This window comes from Thunnus albacares, chromosome 10 (genome assembly GCF_914725855.1).
Source record: "Thunnus albacares chromosome 10, fThuAlb1.1, whole genome shotgun sequence".
Classification (NCBI taxonomy): Eukaryota; Metazoa; Chordata; class Actinopteri; order Scombriformes; family Scombridae; genus Thunnus; species Thunnus albacares.
In genome coordinates this window covers 24,476,340-24,500,955 of record NC_058115.1, presented here as the reverse complement: position 1 = coordinate 24,500,955, position 24,616 = coordinate 24,476,340, and the positions used below count along the sequence as shown (strand labels likewise).

Here is a 24,616-nt window from a genome sequence, read left to right as displayed (position 1 = left end):
TGCTGATAAACACAATTTGATTTATAAATAATAATTATGGATGAAATAGTGTCAGTCCAATGCAATCATATAAACATCATCAAATTAAATTTTTTTATTTTTTTATTTTAACATTATTATAGTAGCCTAACCAACTATTACTCACTATTTACTATGAACTTTATTTAATTAATGTATTTCTGGTACTGATACGTTATGACTATTTTAAGTAGAAAAGCCTAACCAGGGACAGGGGTCGCAAATTAGCCTTGGCTATAAATCTTATATGCAATACATCTGTTTCCTGTTATTTTAACCTGTTACAATATTTTTTGCATCGTCCCTGACAAATAAACTAATAAATAAATAAAAATAATACTGATGAAAAACCCTACACCATCTGTCTTTGGATTTGTGGTGATGAGTGTTTATGGTGTGGCACAGACATTTCCTGAAGAAAAGCTTTCCCTTTGTTCATCTCTCATTATCATGCTTAACTTTGATTGGCACAGCTGTTTCTGAGCTGAGATCAGGAATGTGACTGACTAAAAGAGTATTTATTAATCATCACACCAACTGATCTTCATTCACCTTCACCCAGCCTTTTTGCACTTGGTGCTGCTGCACATACATAAACCAAAATAGCAGGTGTGCATGAAGACGCCCACACAGTCAGTGCACCCAAGACCTACCACTCTGCACTTGTTGTTGCACTTGTGTGGTTAAAATAGGGCTCTATGAAACCTTCTTAAAAATCCCCTCAAGACATATTTTAAGAAATATAAAAAAAACCTCATTTAAATTCTTGAAATTGCATCTACACCTTCTCCCTTATTACAAATCCATAATCTATGAATATGTAAATATTGTTCATTTCAAAAGTTCAACTGCTGGACACAAGATGTTTCCAACTTCACCAAAGAGTCAATTCTCAGTGTATGTGCACTCAAGGCTTCAAGTTCCCACATCACACTTGAGTAAGATACGAACTAGACCAGAATTGGCTTCCAAACTAGTTGTAATGTTACAAGAAGTCTGCACGTACATCATTCTGCATGCTAACGTTCAAAGATCCAACTGAAGTAGCAGGAAGAAGAACATATTTTTGAGTGGAGGGGGAATTTAAACTTTGGAGAAAGCAACAAACTAATGATACATTAAAAAGCCAAAATCTAATATATTTTAACCAGGCTAAATAAATTTATGCAAAATCTATTAATTCTTTAAATACAACTGTAAATACATACTTGCGTCCACTTTAGTTCCTTCACTAAGCTGGATCTCTCCACAGGTGACCACAGCACAGTAGTAAGTCCCAATATCAGAGGAGTCCCGTATAGTTTTGGACAGACTGTAGACACAGCTCCTTTCCAAACGTTCATCACTCCTGTGAGTGTAAATGATGCCTGGATGAAATCCTCCTGATCCAGCTCTGAACCAGTACACACTGCGTACACCTGGACACTGATCTGTGTTTTCTGTTGTGTTCTTGGAGAGCAGTGAACATTGGAGAGTCAGTGCGTCTCCCAGCTGGACTGATGCCGTCTCCGGACTTTGTTTCACATAGACTGATTTCTGCTGATTGTTGTCTGTGTGGTTCAGTAAAATAACATTAAAAAGAAACGCAAAAAAAGGAATTCACAATCTAAATTATTTGAATGACTTAAAAATGTAAATGATCATTGAAATAAGGCACAAATTATTTTTTACCATTCACAGCCAAGAATGTGCCATTGATGAACTTCTGTGAATATACTGTTCCACTCTGACAAAAATATGTTGCTTCATCTTCTTTGCTTACATTTCTGATGATGAGAGAATACTGAGCATCCTCTCTTGAGACTGTGAAATGCGACTCTTTAAATTGTTCGCTGACTGTTATTTTGCCGACGAGTCCAGAAGCGACTGTTTGGCCCATATGTCCAAGAGTCTGCTTATACCAGAGAAGGAATCTGTCATTCTCAGAGACTGTACAATGAAAAGTAACATTGTCACCAGGTTCAACCAAAGTCAAAGAGATCAGCTGAGGAACCTCTGCAGTTTGAATCAGAGCTGAAGAAAAACAAAAGAGACTTACTAGACAACAGCACTAAAACAATGAAAAATGTAAATTTTTCCAAGGCCTTGTCTCATATGCATCTTATCTTATGCATCATATCATAGACTGCTCAGACTAAATGGTTTTTCCACATCTAATGAGAATTGTACTTACACACTGCAGTAAGAAGAATCAAAGCAGCCAGTCGTCGGATCATTGTGGTACAGCTCTCGTCTTCACAACTGATGTCTTCTCACCCAGATGGAAGGTTTGGTTACAAGGTGATCAAGGTTTACAAAATGGAAATCATGGTGATTGGCTGAAACGCAGAGCATGAACTTCCTCTTAGACAAACCAGTGATCTATTTTCCATTGATAAGAGATGTACATGCACGTAATTGTTGTGTTTGTATTGTTTCCAAAGCATTCTCTTTATTCTGACCGCCTGAAGTATCATTAAATTCAATTTCCTGTTCTTGTATTTAGCTTAGATTAGCACAAACACAGATGCCTTTGTCTAACAACTATGTCCATGTGTTTAAAGATGGATGTTTTTACCTTTATGTTTGTATATTGCCACCTACCAACACACGCACACGGCACAGGCACAAAGATGACTGTAATTTTCTTTTAAACAAAGAGTTATATTTTCATTGTTTCTTACCAGAACACATTGTGTGCTTCCTTGAGACATGCTTAACTCTTTCCTCATAAAACATTTGAAAAAACATTTACTTCATACTTTCAAACCTGCATTATTTACAGCCACGTTTGTTAGCTAGCAGTCTTTTTCTCTTCCTGTAGCAATGCTGTGTTTCTAGCCACATTACCACCACAGAGTGTAAAATCGCGTGAAACTGTCGGCACAAATGTGTAGGGGTGCCTGTAATGAAGCTAGAAATAGCAAACGCGATACTGTAGCTTGAAATTATTCACAGGTGCTTTCAGTTATTTTGGCTGATTAGGCTTCTGCTCAGGTTCACCCGGGCAAGCTTAAAACTATACTGGGGTCTAGATGAGGTCACTGGATTACTCGAAATAATAACAATGATAAAGGTGTAACAGATGCAACAACACCAACAATAGAGTCATGTAGATGTCAATCAAACAGCCTGTAGACACCCACACAGATCTGAGAATCAGCCAGAATAAGTGAAATCACCTGTGTGGGTGTGCCGTTGGTGTGCAGGGCTTTTAATGGGAAATTAGTTTACGCATTGGAGCTATTTACTAACTAACTACTAACTGTCCATAGGTGCCTGAGCAATGGAGCAAGTGCAGCAAATGCATCCCCATTATTCAATTAGGGGGAGCAAAGTTATGGTTTTGCTACCCCACTTTTTGTCTTTTTAAAAATAAACGTATCATCACACAGTCCCCGCAATCAGGTGATTATATTTAAGCAGCCTATATCAATGATCATTTTACTATTTTCAGCAATTGACAAAAACAAGTAATAAAAAACACACAATTTTGGACCACCCTTTGAGTTGGTTCAGTCCCCGAAGAAAAAAGCCTCTTTTATACAGAGAACCGGCATTATAGCCGTAAAGAGGATCTGCCTTTGAGCTGCATTTGATTTCTTTACATTGATCCACACAAAGCCAGCCTAAAGCCGTCTCTGTGTGTGCTTTTACATAGCATGCCAGCGTTCCAGACGTTACATAAGTTATATAACGTTAAAAGTTAAGTTAGAGTTTTCTGTCGGCTTCTCAACTCATTTTTAAAAAGACGCGAGAAAAAGAGAGAGAGAGAGCTGAGAGCACTAGTGAGAGAGGGATGACAGCTGTGGTTGAGTGACCTAGAGAGTGAAAGAAGAGAGGGAGCGCTGGTAGTGAGAAAGCCAGTGAATCAGAACAATAAAACGTTATTTTCTGATTGTTTCACAGCGGTTACGTTCTAAAGCACAAACACCTCAACACCTCTGTTCAACCCTGCAGCTGTACACCACACCGCCTGATTTGGTCTGAATACGGGCTAACACAACAGCGTCAGCTCCCTGTCCCGCTGTGCCAGCTGTCTGTTTTACACACACAGTCAATCCGGTTCTGTGGCTACCTCTATAGCCAGCTTATTGGCAGAGCAACTCTTCCCCCACCACTCCATATCTGTACCAGAACAGTGAGGCGGATTACAGGCAGTATTCCCACCTTGAATGGGATGAGTAAATGGGGCTAGAGAGAGAGCAGAGCTTTTCCCTACAGTGCGAAAGTGTCTGAATTAACAAACAGTCAAATGTTCGATGGAAAGTGACTTATTTTGACTTCTACATACTGCTTTGTTTAAAGGTAAAGTCAGTCATTCTGGAGAAAGACTGTTGATATTTGAACTAAACACCCAAACAAAAACACCACTCCTTTCGTGCTCCCTCAGAAGCTCCGCCCTCCAAATTCATGGACACGCATTATCATGGCAACAACCAAAAGAGAAATATGGCAAGTACAAAGCGATGCGTCAGCTGTAGAGTCACTTCTATTCCTCTCACACTTTATCACGAGCGGGGAAAAAAATCATCTCATGTGAGCACAACAGTCCATCCACACTCTCCGCCTCTCTGCGGCCTCCTCACTACTCACTCAACCTGGGTGTCTCTGTCCACAGAAGCGGCCAACTGAATTACAGAAATTTACTGAACCGAAAAAGTTTGCATGTCTGCTCTACAGGAAGAAATCGACAGTTTGTATTTATTGATTCATTGATCAGTTAATGAGTTCAAAACACATATATAGCACAATATTTGTGTGATTTAAACTGCTGTCTGCTCAGATTATGCTTCACTAAACATGACAGAAACAGACTTGGAGCATAAAAAAACGCGGGGGGTCTCCATGAGAATGTTTCGGATTCAGTGTGGATTGATACATTTAATAAAATGGAGCGTATCTGTTGTGAGAAAACGCTTTCCATATGAATTGGCCACGGCCTCTCTCTCTCCAGTTCGTCAGCCCTCCCCCACCAGTCGGGTGCTGGAGACGGGAGACTATCATGTCCTCACACAGACAGCTGCTCTGATGACTTCCCCCTGTCCTGTGCACGAGCATGAACGCCCCCTGCTGATTGGCCAGAGTAGTGTTGTGTGGCTTGCACCAAGCCGCTGTTTTTGCATGCCCATTTACAGAGCCAGTGTTGTGAATGGACACTGGATTTTTTTCTCGACGCTCACACAGCTAGCGGACCGTGAGAAGATATTCACTGAATTTGACAAAAAGTGTATTGGATTAGAATCGCTAACCATACCTTTATGTTTCAGTTTTAGTCAGACTTTGGATGGAATTATTGCTCCATGTAATGATCTCTGCTTTTATCTGGCCGCTCTGTGATGTGCTGTCATTATTACAATTATTCTCTCATTTTCTCATACAGGGTAAATGAGAGGTGCAAGTTTACTCTCAGGGGTGGTTTGGCAGTAAGGTCTAGTCCTCAACTAAAATGGCCCTTTTAAGTCTTGAGGAGCAAAAATCACCTTCTGAGTTGTGCATTAAAATAGTCCTTGATTTGAGATAATGTAAGTTAAAATGCTTTTGAAGTTATGATTATTCATTCCTGTATAATGTTACAACTACATCAGCTAGTAGTGCTACTGAGAATAGCTCCACCAGACCCGCCCCCCAACAATAAGTTTGCTTCCCTATTTTAAAACATAACCAGGCACCCATGATCCTGTCCCCAGAGTAAAGACAAAACCCAAATGATTTTTGGTACAAAGATTTTGCCCTTATTCAGAAAAAAGGCAATTTTCCCAATAAGCTGTTTACATGGCTAATGAAAATGAATATTACACTAATATTCCCATTTACATGCAGAGGGTTTTCAGGGTTTCCCTCTGCTCCAGTGGGAACGGGAATCATAAGATCTCCACAGGCAGTGAAATAAACCAGAAAGGTGAAAAACATTAGTGAGCTACTGTCTGATATTTATAAGTGATATTGATATGACTGATATTATAAATTTATAGTTATAAGCACATCCAGGACCTACGTTGTCCCATGATGTTTACTACACTGCTGAGTGTTTTTGGTGCATCACACAGAGTGCTCATCCTGAACCTGCAGTTTGTGTTGTTTTGTTTGTGTAATCTACACTAAAGTAGATGAATAGCCTAATGAGAACATTACTAATTTAATTCCAAACCTATATTTCATAGAATTTGGATGTTCAAATCAGGATAAGAGGAGGAAATGGGACATTTGAAATAATATTAACTACAGCATAAGTGGTAGTCTGCTGGTCTGAGGGGCAGTTGCAGGGGAAAGCCTGAGGAAACGTGGCCAAACCTACACAGACAGTCAAGAGATGTGGAGAACTCACAGGTAAGTTGAAGTTTCTTTGTTGAAGAAAATGTTTACTAAAAATATGCAGCATAAAAATTTAAGGAGACAGCTACTCAAAGGAATAAACACCTCCATCTTTCTTGTCTCATAGCACTTTGTAAATACATTCTGCACGTCTGCCTTGAGAACAGGCGAGCAAAGCCACATGCAACAGCTACACTGACAGAGAAAAGCTGTGGTGGGCCATTTCTCCGCCCTTTGACCAACAACTGAGGCTGTTTACTCAGAACAGACCTGACTGTGAACTGCAACAGGATATATATTGTAGGTGGTGAGATTAAAGCAGGACAGACAAGCTGCAAGAGGTTTCGGTAGTCTCATTTTTATTGAACAAATTGAAATTATTGTTTGAAATGCTCATTTAAAGGACAAATAATGTCTATAAATTGTGTTTTTAAAGGTACAACCATACACACATGAACAAACTTTAGTAAGGAGGTCAAATAATAATCGGACAAACTTAACTTTCAGATCATGGTTGAAATCGACTGGGGTGGGACCAGTGAATGAGCACTCCCTCTCTCACAGCAACTACCAATGAAAATAACACCTTACACTGAAAGCCCAACCACAATAACACCTAACTTTCCATGCGTCATTTGTTGGCTAGTGTTGATTGTGAATGTGTGTTTATCTGTGTCTGTTTATTTGTCAGTTGCCAGCAGTACTGTACACAAAAAGAAAAAGCAGAAAGTACAAAGCAGGGCACAAAGTACATGAAAGTATTTACTGCAGTTGTTACTGTTCCTGTATTCACCTTGCTGGACACACCACTGTGTCAGGGAACCACTGGTTTATCTGTACAGTACGATAATTTTGATGTGTTGTTCAACACTTGTAGTAGTCAGACTGTCAGACTCAACCACAAATAGAAATGCATCTTCAGACAAGTTTTGCTGCAGTTTTGACCCTTTACATTAACAATTTATCTAGTTTCATTCTCTATACAATTACACCTACATATAAGTAGGTGAAGGAAGTAGAGTGTCAGAAACCTCCACTGTTGTATTCTTTTGATACCAGAGCCTGCGGTGTTGCACTTGGCTGCATTATCATGTCAACTGGTTCTGTCTTGTTATTGTGAATGTGTCCACCACTGTTCATGGGGTAGTAAGGTGGCATTTTTACTGTTTTACTGCATGTGAAAAGCTTCCTTTTACTACAAAAAACACCCTTTTGGGAAAGTCTCTCAATGATTAACATACTGCCTCTCAACAACAAGGTCTTGAGTTCAAATCTTGATGTTATTTTATTTGTGATTTTTCTCCCCTTCACACAAGTCCCCTTCCTCATATCAAAACATGCAGGTTAGTTGAGTCAGAATTCTAAACTGCATGCAGCTGAATTAGTTTCTGTGACAGCGTTGTGCTCTGCTCTCCTTTCACCAGCCCCCTGACAAGAGTCGTCAGCTCTTCCTGCTGATGTGACTGACAGGCACAGTGGGCGGGTCATCACTGATGATGTGGAACAGCTGGATTGGCTGCCTCCTACAATAGTCAAGATGGCCCCTCCATCTTTGTGATGTCACAAATCATGCACATAGGCCCACCTCTTAAACAAGCACAGAAAAACTTTCCCTCTTCAGTAGATAAACGTGAAAACAGCCTTCTAGTGTCAAACTCTGCACATCATTCTGCACAGTGAAGGCCGACCATCCAACTGAAGGAACAGGAAGCAAAACACATTTTTGAGTGGAGGGGGACTTTAAGTTGCAGTAAAAAATAAAATAAAAGACATTGAACACTTGCTCAATGTCTTATGTAAATATTGTTCATTTCAAAATTTTAACTGCTGGAAACAAGATGTGTCCTTCTTCACAGAAAGTCGATTCTCTGTGTATGTGCACTGGAGGCTTCAAGTGTCCACATCACACTTGTATAAATTGGACTACATTAGCTTACAAAAGACTTGTGATGTCACAAATCATGCTCGTAGGCCCACCCCTTAAACTCAGATTTTCAACAAGCACAGAGAAACTTTCCCTCTTTGGTGAATGAATATGAAAACAGCCTTCCAGTGTAAAACTCTGTTTGCACAGTGAAGGCAAAACATCCAACTGAAGGAACAAGAAGCAAAACACATTTTTGAGTGGAGGGGGACTTTAAGTTGCTGTAATCGAAATCTTGAGCAATTGAAATCTCCACCATTAAACATAATCTTGGGTTTGCAGAATTACTCAACATTAAGGTTTTGTTTGGAGAGATGTCTCTGAACATCCTTTAGTTTGATAGGGTTAGTATAGACAAAACACTGAGATAAATCGTGCTGGAAATGGACAATATATCACCCCCTTTTTTTTTAGGGATTCTGGATATCAGGCTACTGGCCAACAAATATCATAGTAATGACAACAATGCTCTAAAAGTGTCACTTCTTCCCACAAATGAAAATCTGACAAATCATCCAAACATTTCTTGATACATGACCCCATCAGGATAAAGTTAATTCCAATTTATGGTGATTTTTGTGTGTGTCCTAAACAACTTGACCATAACTATCAGCTGAAAAGTCCCTCCAAATATTGTGGAAATCCAGAAGAAATCTTATGAACAAGAGTATTTGAGATTATTGTAGTTCATGTCAAGATTGAATGAAATCATCTCTTGTGTTTACTCTCAGTGTCAGTAATAGAAACACACCATGAAACATGAAACAAAAGCTCACTGTTGGTGTTGTTTCATGTGTTTAGGTTGGAAAGATGTTTGATATTATTTCCACTGTGGTAGTACAATGAAACGCCAACATAACGAGCAGCCAATCAGATTGTTCTGAAATAGTTCCCTCCCATTTCATATGATTACATTAAGGCAGATCATCTTCTGATCCTGTTTAAATTAACTGCTGTCTTACCTGAATTAACAAGAAAATGCTGTTCGGATTTTATATCTTGCTCATGCTCAGAGTTGGGCGTAAGTATATAAAGTCAGCTTTACTTTAGATTTATTTCAATTACATTGTCATCTTCTTGCAGCAATTTAGCAGAAAGCATATATGATTCTATATATGTTGTTTATTGTTGCTCTGTGTTTATTTTTTATCTTTTTTTCAGGATGTGCAGACGATCAGATCTTTGTGACAAAGACTGTTAATGTTGGAGATGATGTGACTCTGACATGTATCCGCCAGAAAGCTGTGTCTGCAGCAACAACCTTGTTCTGGATCAGGCTTGTTTCTGAAAACGTACCTGAATTCTTGGGAGGAACATATGCCTTTGATTACGATGGTGTTGATAAGACTACTCGCATTACAGCAAAACAAGAGCCTGGGACATTTGTCCTGCATATAAATAAAGCTAAGCTAAGCGATGCTGGACTTTATTACTGTATAAAAGTAGACCAACTTAACATGACATTATTGAAAGGAACATTTCTGAGGATTAAAGGTAAATAAAAGTCAGCAAGCAAAGATTTCACGTTCCTTAAATGTAATCATCAGTTTATCTGCTTACATTCAAAACTATTTATAACAGCAGTTTACATATTTTACATTTTAATGTTTCCATAGTTTATAAGAAAGTGTTCTTCATATATGAATGAACGTGTGTAACTGTTTTCATTAAAGTGAGTAAAACATGTTCATAATTTGTATTTTCACTTCCCCAGGACCAGAACCTGATATCACTGCCATCACTCAAGACTTTCCATCTGATCCAGTCCATCCAGGAGACTCTGTGACTCTCCAGTGTTCAGTGCTCTCTGACTCTGAGAATAAAAAGTGTCCAGAAGAACACAGAGTGTACTGGTTCAGAGCTGGATCAGATGAATCTCATCCCAGTTTTACTTACGCTCATGGAAACAGCGGCGATGAATGTAAAAAGAGTCCTGAGACTCGCTCTCCACAGAAATGTTTCTACAGCTTCTCTAAGAACGTCAGCTCGTCTGATGCTGGGACTTACTACTGTGCTGTGGCCACATGTGGGGAGATATTATTTGGAAATGGAACTAAACTGGACATTGAAGGTAAATTAATTTTTATATAATGGTGAAATTATTCTATGTGTTTTATTAGGAGTCAAGTACAATCCATTTAGATCAACTATCAAAAAACATTTATTCTTCTTCATTTTATCTTTTCACATACCATAAATTAGTTATTGCTACTTTGTAACATCAAATTATTTATTTTATTTTATTATTTTCATGATGCTTCAGTTGTCAGCAGGTGGGATTTACAGAAGGCCAACACAATTATCTACCTGCTGTGTGCTGCTTTGGCTATAAGCCTGGTTGTAACAACCTTCCTCATATATTGCATCAAGAGAAAATCTTGTGATTGTTGGAACGGTAAGAGAAATTACTCAAACATTAATCTATCAAACAGTATTCAGTAACAGCTATAACATCTTTAGATTCACATCAGTGCTGCGTATAAGTCATGTTATTATTATTATTATTTTATAATACAGCTGCTGTTGCTCTGCAAACAAATACTGAAACAGCCAGTGGTGGTCAACAAAGTCAGCAGGTAAGGAATTTAAAGATAAAATGTAACTTGAAAAGCATGTTTTATCTGTTTGCACATGCTTACATTGACTTTCCATCTCACAATATTTTGGGATTTATTTCCTCAGAGATATCAGGACTCATTGGTTTATTCTGCACCAACCTTCACCAAGAAGAAAGCTGGCAAAGCAGGGAGAAGGAATGCAAAAGCAGCAGAAGAAAATTGTGTCTACAATACTGTCAGGGTTCAGGGTTCAGATTAATTCACACACCAGATTGTTTCTTATATTAAGTTTTTCTCTGTCACATTATCTGTGAAAATAGTGTTTAAGCTGTTCTAGCACATGCCTTTCACCTCTGAACTCTGTAACACAATGATTTTTCAATTTTGGATAAAAGATGTTTTGTGTATCATTCTGTTTTTATCATTATTTCAAAAAAGAAAATTAATCATTGTGCTGCAAAAATAACATCTAATAGTTAAACATTTAGAATAGTCTTTAGTATACCATATCTTTTATATCTTGTTTACTGTCTCAAGCTTGTGATGACACCCAAACTGGCTTTTTAAAAGATTCATCTTGAAAGAGTTGGTTTGAAATGAATTAGCCATGAGGAGAGTTTCCTATTTGCCTTTTTTATCTGATTTGCATTTTTAAGGTTTGAAAATCTCATATGGTGCTCATCTAGTATCAATTCCATGAAACTGATGTTTGTGTACATGTTTTACTTTAGTTTTAAATAAACAAATATGCATCATGAAATTTGAATTTTGAAATGAAAAGCAGTTGAGATTGTTTGTTTTTCTCAAGAACTAAATCTTTCTCAACTTTTGAGAGCAGTCTGTCTGGAAATCTGCTGGGTGCAACACTTTTCAGAAAACACATTCTGACTGATATTCAACTTCCTCCTATCGCTGTCTGTGCACATTATACTGTAACTTTAAAGCGAGCTAAGCTACAGACCTCTGCAGAAAGTTGGGGAGCAGTGTAAAGGTCCTGCTCTGCCTATAGAGAGGGGTGTTGCTGGGTGTGATAATCTGATCTAACATCGTAGTACACACTCCTATGTGTTCTCTCTCCTCATTTTATTCCTTCTTTTCACTTTCTGTGTGGAGAAATCCAGCGCTGTATAGTTCACTGCTGTTGTTTCACCATCCTGCCAAAAATACAATATTTGTGTTTTTATAAAAAACTTAGAGATTACGACTGTAACATCATTAACTAAACAATGAAGTTACTTTCTTAGATGGCTTATTTAATAAATGTCATTAGCCTAAACGTGAAATGTGTTATTGATTATTCATTCCTCTGTCAGGAAAGTAGCAGATGTGTTATATTATTGAACAGGACTGTATTAAAAATGTGAGCAATATCAACAAGTACCGACTTAAAATCATTTGGTGCACTTGTTCATTTACTTTATTTCATGCACTTTATAATGTTCCTACAATATGTCTATAATGACATATCTGATTATTTTACATCGTCTTAGATACATACACTTATTTTAAAATATTCCTATCATATTTCTTAGTGATCTATTTTGTATTTATAACTCTTGACTCTATCCATGTTTATTATATAGGAACAAACATTATGTTACTTAACAGTGAACTCACTTTACTTTACTTAAGGAAAAAGGAAAAAGTAGGCAAAATATTCATCACACTCCCACTTCAAGATCTCTACACCTAGCCAGTGAAAGCAGGGAAATACACCATATATTTACCAGAAGCATAATTACCAGGTCGTTTGATTGATCCACTGTTGACTTGTCATGTCCAAGATTATGAGAAGCTCTTGCTGCTCCTGTTAATAAAAGCAAAACCTTGAGTGTGTTCACAGTGGGAATATGTTTCCTGATGTCATATCAGTGTGTTTGTGTCTCATTAAAAGACAGAAATGAACTAAACAAGACTTTGATCACATTGATAACGTTGTGGTTTTAAAGTTACACACTTGTGATGTGCCCAGCTTCAGTCCCTTGCTGGCCCCTGAACACTGAGCAGTCATTGTTGAAGTGCTTTCACATTGGAAACTAAACTGTAATGTCATGTAACATGTGAAATTATATGTTCATTACACAGTAATTGAATCATCATTCTCATGATGAACATTCATCAGACAATGGAAGTTACAAGTTAGTTTGGGAAATTAATGTAATTTGACAATAATATAAATACTCTATAGTGACCTCATAAAATTGTTCACTTCTTAAACATTCACAATATTGTAAAACTACAATTTTGACACTTTTTAATTGTAAAAGTGACACAAAATGAAAAATGAACATCTAACCACTCACTGAAGACGCTGTTATTAGTGTTTGGAGCCATTTCTGAACAGACTACCGTGCCCAAACTCTTCATAATGAATAAACATGTCACCAAGTGCAACAGTGTGGCTCATGGACATGTTTTTAATAGTTTTTGGATAACTATGGAGGTCTATGGCACAGAAGAATAGCATTCGGATACACAGACAATACCTGTAAGTGAGATTTATTCATTGTTGGTTTGGTTTCTCCACATGCAATTTGTTGACAATGAGACAAATATAGAAAATGGCCAGCCATGTCCTTTAAACTCAGATTTAAGGTGAACACAGAGAAATTCTCCCACTTAAGCAGATTAATGTGAAACCAGTGTTTGAGTCAAACTCTAAACATACATCATTCTGTACAGTAAAGGTCCAACATCCAAGTGAAATAAGAAAAAGCAAAACACATTTTTGAGTGGAGGGGAACTTTAACTCGGTCGTGGTCTCCCACTTGTGAGGCTAACATCCGTCTCCCTCACAACAGTCTGATTGTATCTGGAGCTACAATGCCCTGTGAAGACTGACAGCTGCTCCAGAAGGCAAACAGAAACATAACTAACCTCAAGTAGGACATCCATAGATTCTCTGATTAGCTGAAAAAGAAAGCCTCCTATCCAGCTTCATTGACATCGCCTCTGCCCAGGCTAAAATGATATCAGTTATGAGCTCTGCTATATCCGACACCATTCTGTGGGATCCAGTAACATGTCCGCAACCTTCCTCCTGCTCAACTCCCACTCACCCAGCTACCTGGTCTGAGGTAGTGGTCAGGGGCCACAAGAAGAGTGGTCACCAGGCAGATCACCTACCCTCAATCTTTCAAATCGCTTCACGATTCTTCAGAACAAAGTGGCGATACACTCAGTGGATCTCTCCGTGGATGCAGCTGCCAACCTGTGCTCTGCTGCTGGCTCGAGGTCTGGAAGATCTGTGCCCTCGGCTGCCTGTCCCCCCGCCCAGTCCACTACCGGCTCTGCTACAGCGGCCGTCTCACATCCTGTCACCGCTGATTCTCCTGTGGTCACCTCCACTGCCTACTCTGTCAGATCACGGCCTGGGAATTCCTAGTCTCACCTACCTAGGCAAAATAATTGGAGCGCCGAGGTACATCCCTGATCAGATCTGCCACCACCACAGCCACAATCCCCTTCTCTGCCTCGCCTTTAACACTGATTATCGGAAGGTCCATGGTGAGGAACATCAGAGCCAAAGGTGCCCACATGCACTGCTTTCCTGGAGCCCGTGTTTGAGACATTTGTGATAAACTGCTTTCTGTCCTTGAATGTCATCCAGAGTGCTCCAACCTAGTTATTCACATGAGATCAAATGATGTCAGCCAACAACAGTCTGAAATCCTCCATGCTGACTTCCAACTACTCATCTCTGCGCTTAAAGACACTGGGAAACGCATCTTCATATCTGGTCCAATCCTGTCCCTTGGGTGGGGCTGTGGTCAGTTTCCCCGTTTGCTGTCACTGCACACTTGGCTGAAACAAGAATCCAGTGCAGCACAAATGAACGTGGACTATATTGATAATTTCGACCTGTTCTGGAACCGCAGCCAACTGTACAGACCTGACAGGCTCCATCCAAACCTACATGGGGCAAATTTGCTCTCTGCAAACATTGACTATGCTTTGGTTGACCTGCAGAATGCCTTTAAGACAGTACATGCCAACATGAGGTAATCCACACAAACAATCAAAATAATGTTCACTGCCAAAATAATCAAAATAATGTTCACTGCCACCGTAAATCCACTGGCAGGGTCCCTGTTACAAATGAAATTTTAACAAAATCTGGCCAAATCTACCCCTACCACTCATGGGGCATGGACACTCAGACACCATAATTCTGTTTCCACAGTATCCCATTCAGTAAATTATGACAATCTTATTACTATTACACACACTATAATTCCATCCTCGCCACACCCTCCCTCCCTCCAAATTTGGTCTGCTGAATGTGAGATTGCTGTCTAACAAATCATTTATCTGTCAAGATGTCATTATGTCCCAAAACTGTTTTTTCATCACTGAGTCATGGCTTACCCCGATGACCCCTTTTGTGATAGATGGCATCTCACCAGTCTTCTACCTACAACTGTGCCACCCCTAAGCCCAATATGGACTTTATCAGTGAATTCTCTGATCTCCTCTCCCACATTGCTCCGAAATATGACAATATTCTCGTTCTCGGAGATTTCAACATTCACATTTGCTGTCCCTCTGAAGCCATGACCCATGATCTTATCAATTTATTTGAATCCTTTGGTCTCCAGTGATCTGTAAACAGTCCAATCCATGTTAAAGGACACATCCAAGACATAGTTCTCTCCTCAAGTCTCTCTATCTACAACCCTGTGAGAGAGGATTTTAACCATTCTGATCACAGGGCTATTATTTATTATCTCAATTTGCCACACGCTTCTCATGTCCACCCTGCACTTCTTCGTTCCCGCATGCTAAATTCTTCCACTGCCACTAGGTTTGCAGACGCCTATAGAGGGGCTCCCATCACCACCAGTATTGAGACTGCACCATCTCATGTGAGCACAGAAGAATTTGTCTCACTTTTTAACAGTACTGTTTCGGCCACCACTGACTCTGTTGCACCAGTCAGAACTAAATACGAAAGCCTCTGGCCTTACCGTGGCTTAATAATAGTAATATTAGAGAAATAAGGAGAGCATGCAGAAAGGAAGAGCGGAGGTGGAAGCAGGATAAAATGCAGATCTCATTTCAAACTCTGAAGGATCTGTTGGAGAAATACCAGCTGGCTGTCAAAAATGCTAGGGCTCAACTTTTTCTAATCTCATTGACAAAAACTGTCATAATCCCAGGGTACTTTTTAGCGTATTAAAGTCTGTCACCTCCTCCACTCCCACCTCATATTTAGAAGCATCTGTCTCTAAATTTGATGATTCCTACAATTCTTTAAAGACAAAGTACTTAGCATCAGAGCTAGTATCATTCCATTTATAAATAGCCTGTCCATCTCCTCTGAGAACACCGCAGTTATAAATTCCCTTAACTCCATCACTCTACCAGAACTTCATCATATCATCTCTTCTATGAAAACCTCCACCTGCTTTCTTGACATTATTCCAACTAAACTCTTCAAAGACGTTATTGGCACCATTGGCCCCAGCATTCTTTCAATTATCAATAGATTCCTGGAAACCAGCCAGTGTCAAGCCACTTTTAACAAAACAGAATCTAGACCCTACAGTCCTCAATAATTACAGGCCAATCTCGAAACTCCCCTATCTTTCTAAAATCCTCGACACTGTAGATTTTCATCAACTGTTATCCCACCTGGCTCGAAAGGGCATCTTTGAAAAATTCCAATCCAGCTTCAGACCTCTTCACAGTACAGAATCTACATTACTAAGAATAATAAATGGCTTCCTTCTAGCTGCTGACTCAAGTAACTGCTCTGTCCTTTTGCTCTTAGACCTAACTGCAGCCTTTGACACGGGAGATCATTCCATTCTCATTCACAGATTAAGCCAGTGGGCGGGGATCTATGGCCCCGCATTAATCTGGTTCTCTTCATATTTCTCCAACAGATCCTTCAATGTCTCTATTAGCAACTTATCTTCTTCTTCTGCCCCTTGTCCTGTGGTGTCCCCCAAGGCTCTATTCTTGGTCCAATCCTGTTCTCCTTCTATTTGCTTCCACTAGGTCACATTAATCAAAAGTACATTTCTTTCACTGCGGATTATGCGATCTACCTCCACCTAGAGCCCAATAACTACAACAAACTAAACAACCTCAATAACTGTCTTCAAGACATCAAATCCTGGATGGCTGCAAATTTTCTCCACCTCAATGAGAATAAAAAGTTATTTTATTTGGACCACAGAATTCAACCAAAATTATTTCTCCTCATCTTGGCCCATTGGTGCCTTCTGTTAAATCACATGCATTTTTGATTCAGGATTGAAGTTTGACAAACAAATAAATCAGGTTGTAAAGTTAAGTTTCATGCAGCTCCGCGTCATCTCCAAACTCAGATCAGTTCTCTGTACCACTGACCTTGAGAAAGTCATCCATGCCTTCATATCTTCACACCTTTATTACTGCAACTTGTTATATTTTGGTATCACACAATCTTGTTTATCACGACTCCAACTAGTTCAAAATGTAGCAGCATGAGATTTGACAAGATCAAAAAAGAGGGAACATATCACACCCATTCTTGCCTCTCTACACTGGCTGCCTGTTAGCTAAAGAATTGATTTTAAATTTCTGTTTGTTTACCAAGTGTTTAATGGATTTGCCCTTTCTTACATTACAGAACTCCTATACCCGTATCACACTGTCAGAGAACTGAGACCATCTGACCAAAGACTACTGTCTATCCTTAAGTCCAGGACAAAGTGCTACGGGGACAGGGCTTAGTCTATTACTGCCCCGCAATTATGGAATTCTCTTTCTCCCACCATCCAATTCTCCCCCATTATTGAGATTTTCAAGTATCATCTTAAGACATACTTCTATTCATAAGCCTTTAACTGTGACTAACTTAATCCAGCCCAGATGTTTTTTCCTGAAGTTTCTGTAAGTCTTTCTCTTCTTTCTCTCTTTTCTCTGTTTTGTTTTGTTTTGTCTTCCTCTCTGTGTGCTGGGAAGCACTTAGGATCAACTGTGTTGTGTGTAAAGTGCTATATAAATAAAGTTGATTTGATTTGATTTAATTGAAACAAAAAGTAAGATATGGTGAACCTACCATTGCAATGTTCAAAAACTCTCCTCCCATTAATGTAGAAAATAAGGACAGCAATCACAGTCACACAGCAGGCCAACAGCGCTCCAAGTAGAACGACAACTGGATCCAACCCTGATCCTGGAACCAAAAAATTTCCAAAGAGACATTAAACATTATTTATTAATGGACTGTCAGGAGTAATCATTTGCTAATAGAAATTGAGTGGCATTAATTACATTTTGTCAACAATCTAAATAACTGTTGAGTTGGTGTTGGAATAAGAGTATTTTACTTTTTACTTTTACTTTCTTTACGTAGAGTATGTGTATTGTTTAGTCAAAAGTATCCTCTTCTTTCATTTGAGTTTTGGACTTCATAAATGCTGATAAACACAATTTGATTTATAAATAATAATTATGGATGAAATAGTGTGAGTCCAATGCAATCATATAAACACCATCAAATTATTATTTTTTTATTTTTTTATTTTAACATTATTATAGTAGCCTAACCAACTATTACTCACTATTTATTGTGAACTTTATTTAATTAATGTATTTCTGGTAGTGATACGTTATGATTATTTTAAGTAGAAAAGCCTAACCAGGGACAAGGGTTGCACATTAGCCTTGGCTATAAATCTTATATGCAATACATCTGTTTCCTGTTATTTTAACCTGTTACAATATTTTTTGCATCGTCCCTGACAAATAAACTAATAAATAAATAAAAATAATACTGATGAAAAACCCTACACCATCTGTCTTTGGATTTGTGGTGATGAGTGTTTATGGTGTGGCACAGACATTTCCTGAAGAAAAGCTTTCCCTTTGTTCATCTCTCATTATCATGCTTAACTTTGATTGGCACAGCTGTTTCTGAGCTGAGATCAGGAATGTGACTGACTGAAAAAGTATTTAATAATCATCACACCAACTGATCTTCATTCACCTTCACCCAGCCTTTTTGCACTTGGTGCTGCTGCACATACATAAACCAAAATAGCAGGTGTGCATGAAGATGCCCACACAGTCAGTGCACCCAAGACCTACCACTCTGCACTTGTTGTTGCACTTGTGTGGTTAAAATAGGGCTCTATGAAACCTTCTTAAAAATCCCCTCAAGACATATTTTAAGAAATATAAAAAAACCTCATTTAAATTCTTGAAATTGCATCTACACCTTCTCCCTTATTACAAATCCATAATCTATGAATATGTAAATATTGTTCATTTCAAAAGTTCAACTGCTGGACACAAGATGTTTCCAACTTCACCAAAGAGTCAATTCTCAGTGTATGTGCACTCAAGGCTTCAAGTTCCCACATCACACTTGAGTAAGATACAAACTAGACCAGAATTGGCTTCCAAACTAGTTGTAATGTTACAAGAAGTCTGCACGTACATCATTCTGCATGCTAACGTTCAAAGATCCAACTGAAGTAGCAGGAAGAAGAACATATTTTTGAGTGGAGGGGGAATTTAAACTTTGGAGAAAGCAACAAACTAATGATACATTAAAAAGCCAAAATCTAATATATTTTAACCAGGCTAAATAAATTTATGCAAAATCTATTAATTCTTTAAATACAACTGTAAATACATACTTGTGTCCACTTTAGTTCCTTCACTAAGCTGGATCTCTCCACATGTGACCACAGCACAGTAGTAAGTCCCAATATCAGAGGAGTCCCGTATAGTTTTGGACAGACTGTAGACACAGCTCCTTTCCAAACGTTCATCACTCCTGTGAGTGTAAATGATACCTGGATGAAATCCTCCTGATCCAGCTCTGAACCAGTACACACTGCGTACACCTGGACACTGATCTGTGTTTTCTGTTGTGTTCTTGGAGAGCAGTGAACATTGGAGAGTCAGTGCGTCTCCCAGCTGGACTGATGCCGTCTCCGGACTTTGTTTCACATAGACTGATTTCTGCTGATTGTTGTCTGTGTGGTTCAGTAAAATAACATTAAAAAGAAACGCAAGAAAAGGAATTCACAATCTAAATTATTTGAATGACTTAAAAATGTAAATGATCATTGAAATAAGGCACAAATTATTTTTTACCATTCACAGCCAAGAATGTGCCATTGATGAACTTCTGTGAATATACTGTTCCACTCTGACAAAAATATGTTGCTTCATCCTCTTTGCTTACATTTCTGATGATGAGAGAATACTGAGCATCCTCTCTTGAGACTGTGAAATGCGACTCTTTAAATTGTTCGCTGACTGTTATTTTGCCGACGAGTCCAGAAGCGACTGTTTGGCCCATATGTCCAAGAGTCTGCTTATACCAGAGAAGGAATCTGTCATTCTCAGAGACTGTACAATGAAAAGTAACATTGTCACCAGGTTCAACCAAAGTCAAAGAGATCAGCTGAGGAACCTCTGCAGTTTGAATCAGAGCTGAAGAAAAACAAAAGAGACTTACTAGACAACAGCATGAAAACAATGAAAAATGTAAATTTTTACAAGGCCTTGTCTCATATACATTACTATCACAGACTGCTCAGACTAAATGGTTTTTCACATCCAAAGAGAATTGTACTTACACACTACAGTAAGAAGAATCAAAGCAGCCAGTCGTCGGATCATTGTGGTACAGCTCTCGTCTTCACAACTGATGTCTTCTCACCCAGATGGAAGGTTTGGTTATAAGGTGATCAACGTTTACAAAGTGGAAATCATGGTGATTGGCTGAAACGCAGAACATGAACTTCCTCTTGGACAAACCAGTGATCTATTTTCCATTGATAAGAGATGTACATGCACGTAATTGTTGTGTTTGTATTGTTTTCAAAGCATTGTCTTTATTCTGACCGCTTGAAGTATCATTAATTCAATTTCCTGTTCTTGTGTTTAGCTAAGATTGGCACAAACACAGATGCCTTTGTCTAACAACTATGTCCATGTGTTTAAAGATGGATGTTTTTACCTTTATGTTTGGATATCGCCACCTACCAACACACACACATGGCATAGGCACGAAGATGACTGTAATTTTCTTTTAAACAAAGAGTTATATTTTCATTGTTTCTTACCAGAACACATTGTGTGCTTCCTTGAGACAAGCTTAACTCTTTCCTCACAAAACATTTGAAAAAACATTTACTTCACTTACTACTTTTAAACCTGCATTATTTACAGCCACGTTTGTTAACTAGCAGTCTTTTCCTCTTCCTGTAGCAATGCTGTGTTTCTAGCCACATTACCACCAGTGTGTGTAATGTGGCTAGTGTAAAAGTGTAAAATCGCGTGAAACTGTCGGCACAAATGTGTAGAGGTGCCTGTAATGAAGTTAGAAATAGTAAACACGATACTGTAGTTTGAAATTATTCACACACACACAGGTGCCTTCAGTTATTTTGGCTGATTAGGCTTCTGCTCAGGTTCACCCTGGCAAGGTTAAAACTATACTTGGGTCTAGATGAGGTCACTGGATTACTCGAAATAATTACAATGATAAAGGTGTAACAGATGCAACAACACCAACAATAGAGTCATGTAGATGTCAATCAAACAGCCTGTAGACACCCACACAGATCTGAGAATCAGCCAGAATAAGTGAAATCACCTGTGTGGGTGTGCCGTTGGTGTGCAGGGCTTTTAATGGGAAATTAGTTTACACATTGGAGCTATTTACTAACCCACAACAACTGGGCCTGATGCAACAATATCAGCACGTCCATAGGCTCCTGAGCAATGGAGCAAGTGGAGCAAATGCATCCCCGTTATTCAATTAGAGGGAGCAAAGTTATGGTTTTGCTACCCCACTTTTTGTCTTTTTAAAAATAAATGTATCATCACACAGTCCCCGCAATCAGGTGATTATATTTAAGCAGCCTATATCAATGATCATTTTACTATTTTCAGCAATTGACAAAAACAAGTAATAAAAAACACACAATTTTGGACCACCCTTTGAGTTGGTTCAGTCCCCGAAGAGAAAGCCTCTTTTATACAGAGAACCCGCATTATAGCCGTAAAGATGATCTGCCTTTGAGCTGCATTTGATTTCTTTACATTGATCCCCACAAAGCCAGCCTAAAGCCGTCTCTGTGTGTGCTTTTACATAGCATGCCAGCGTTCCAGACGTTACATAAATTATATAACATTAAAAGTTAAGTTAGACTTTTCTGTCGGCTTCTCAACTCATTTTTAAAAAGACGCGAGAAAAAGAGAGAGAGAGAGCTGAGAGCACTAGTGAGAGAGGGATGACAGCTGTGGTCGAGTGACCTAGAGAGTGAAAGAAGAGAGGGAGCGCTGGTAGTGAGAAAGCCAGTGAATCAGAACAATAAAATGTTATTTTCTTATTGTTTCACAGCGGTTACGTTCTAAAGCACAAACACCTCAACACCTCTGTTCAACCCTGCAGCTGTACACCACACCGCCTGATTTGGTCTGAATATGGGCTAACACAACAGCGTCAGCTCCCTGTCCCGCTGTGCCAGCTGTCTGTTTTACACACACAGTCAATCCGGTTCTGTGACTACCTCTATAGCCAGCTTATTGGCAGAGCAACTCTTCCCCCTCCACTCGGTATCTGTACCAGAACAGTGAGGCGGATTACAGGCAGTATTCCCACCTTGAATGGGATGAGTAAATGGGGCTAGAGAGAGAGCGGAGCTTTTCCCTACGGCGCGAAAGTGTCTGAATTAACAAACAGTCAAATGTTCGATGGAAAGTGACTTATTTTGACTTCTACATACTGCTTTGTTTAAAGGTAAAGTCAGTCATTCTGGAGAAAGACTGTTGATATTTGAACTAAACACCCAAACAAAAACACCACTCCTTTCGTGCTCCCTCAGAAGCTCCGCCCTCCAAATTCATGGACACGTATTACCATGGCAACAACCAAAAGAGAAATATGGCAAGTACAAAGCGATGTGTCAGCTGTAGAGTCACTTCTATTCCTCTCACACTTTATCATGAGTGGGGAAAAAAATCATCTCATGTGAGCACAACAGTCCATCCACACTCTCCGCCTCTCTGCGGCCTCCTCACTACTCACTCAACCTGGGTGTCTCTGTCCACAGAAGCGGCCAACTGAATTACAGAAATTTACTGAACCAAAAAAGTTTGCATGTCCGCTCTACAGGAAGAAATCGACAGTTTGTATTTATGATTCATTGATCAGTTAATGAGTTCAAAACACATATATAGCACAATATTTGTGTGATTTAAACTGCTGTCTGCTCAGATTATGCTTCACTAAACATGACAGAAACAGACTTGGAGCATAAAAAAACGCGGGGGGTCTCCATGAGAATGTCTCGGATTCAGTGTGGATTGATACATTTAATAAAATGGAGCGTATCTGTTGTGAGAAAACGCTTTCCATATGAATTGGCCACGGCCTCTCTCTCTCCAGTTCGTCAGCCCTCCCCCACCAGTCGGGTGCTGGAGACGGGAGACTATCATGTCCTCACACAGACAGCTGCTCTGATGACTTCCCCCTGTCCTGTGCACGAGCATGAACGCCCCCTGCTGATTGGTCAGAGTAGTGTTGTGTGGCTTGCACCAAGCCGCTGTTTTTGCATGCCCATTTACAGAGCCAGTGTTGTGAATGGACACTGGATTTTTTTCTCGACGCTCACACAGCTAGCGGACCGTGAGAAGATATTCACTGAATTTGACAAAAAGTGTATTGGATTAGAATCGCTAACCATACCTTTATGTTTCAGTTTTAGTCAGACTTTGGATGGAATTATTGCTCCATGTAATGATCTCTGCTTTTATCTGGCTGCTCTGTGATGTGCTGTCATTATTACAATTATTCTCTCATTTTCTCATACAGGGTAAATGAGAGGTGCAAGTTTACTCTCAGGGGTGGTTTGGCAGTAAGGTCTAGTCCTCAACTAAAATGGCCCTTTTAAGTCTTGAGGAGCAAAAATCACCTTCTGAGTTGTGCATTAAAATAGTCCTTGATTTGAGATAATGTAAGTTAAAATGCTTTTGAAGTTATGATTATTCATTCCTGTATAATGTTACAACTACATCAGCTAGTAGTGCTACGCCCCCCAACAATAAGTTTGCTTCCCTATTTTAAAACATAACCAGGCACCCATGATCCTGTCCCCAGAGTAAAGACAAAACCCAAATGATTTTCGGTACAAAGATTTTGCCCTTATTCAGAAAAAAGGCAATTTTCCCAATAAGCTGTTTACATGGCTAATGAAAATGAATATTACACTAATATTCCCATTTACATGCAGAGGGTTTTCAGGGTTTCCCTCTGCTCCAGTGGGAACGGGAATCACAAGATCTCCACAGGCAGTGAAATAGACCAGAAAGGTGAAAAACATTAGTGAGCTACTGTCTGATATTTATAAGTGATATTGATATGACCGATATTGTCAATTTATAGTTACAAGCACATCCAGGACCTACGTTGTCCCATGATGTTTACTACACTGCTGAGTGTTTTTGGTGCATCACACAGAGCGCTCATCCTGAACCTGCAGTTTGTGTTGTTTTGTTTGTGTAATCTACACTAAAGTAGATGAATAGCCTAACGAGAACATTACTAATTTAATTCCAAACCTATATTTCATAGAATTTGGATGTTCAAATCAGGATAAGAGGAGGAAACAAGACATTTGAAATAATATTAACTACAGCATAAGTGGTAGTCTGCTGGTCTGAGGGGCAGTTGCAGGGGAAAGCCTGAGGAAACGTGGCCAAACCTACACAGACAGTCAAGAGATGTGGAGAACTCACAGGTAAGTTGAAGTTTCTTTGTTGAAGAAAATGTTTACTAAAAATATGCAGCATAAAAATGTAAGGA

At 39.1% G+C, this 24,616-nt stretch overlaps 3 protein-coding genes across 4 annotated transcripts; 1 reads left to right on the top strand and 2 right to left on the bottom strand.

Moving 5' to 3' along the window:
- Positions 1–562: 562 nt before the first annotated feature.
- On the bottom strand, positions 563–2,562 carry LOC122990114. The gene is made up of 4 exons (XM_044363235.1): positions 2,192–2,562; positions 1,690–2,031; positions 1,227–1,568; positions 563–600 (listed from the first exon to the last, which is right to left on the bottom strand). The coding sequence occupies exons 1-4, from the start codon at positions 2,232–2,234 to the stop codon at positions 563–565; spliced, it is 765 nt and encodes a 254-aa protein (XP_044219170.1). The 5' UTR covers positions 2,235–2,562.
- Positions 2,563–9,036: 6,474 nt separating this feature from the next.
- LOC122990547 lies at positions 9,037–11,900 on the top strand. Of its 2 annotated transcripts, XM_044363919.1 has the most exons (6): positions 9,037–9,257; positions 9,398–9,730; positions 9,951–10,307; positions 10,500–10,631; positions 10,754–10,812; positions 10,919–11,899. In XM_044363919.1, exons 1-6 carry the CDS (start codon positions 9,215–9,217, stop codon positions 11,051–11,053), a joined length of 1,059 nt encoding a protein of 352 aa, XP_044219854.1. In that variant the 5' UTR covers positions 9,037–9,214; the 3' UTR covers positions 11,054–11,899. The 2 variants fall into 2 exon arrangements, with proteins under 2 accessions (XP_044219854.1, XP_044219853.1); XM_044363918.1 differs by having other exon boundaries at positions 9,037–9,730; positions 10,919–11,900.
- A 4,669-nt stretch (positions 11,901–16,569) lies between these two features.
- Positions 16,570–20,424, bottom strand: LOC122990113. Its single transcript, XM_044363234.1, has 5 exons — positions 20,382–20,424; positions 19,894–20,259; positions 19,431–19,772; positions 17,846–17,962; positions 16,570–16,580 (listed from the first exon to the last, which is right to left on the bottom strand). Exons 1-5 carry the CDS (start codon positions 20,422–20,424, stop codon positions 16,570–16,572), a joined length of 879 nt encoding a protein of 292 aa, XP_044219169.1.
- Positions 20,425–24,616: the final 4,192 nt, after the last annotated feature.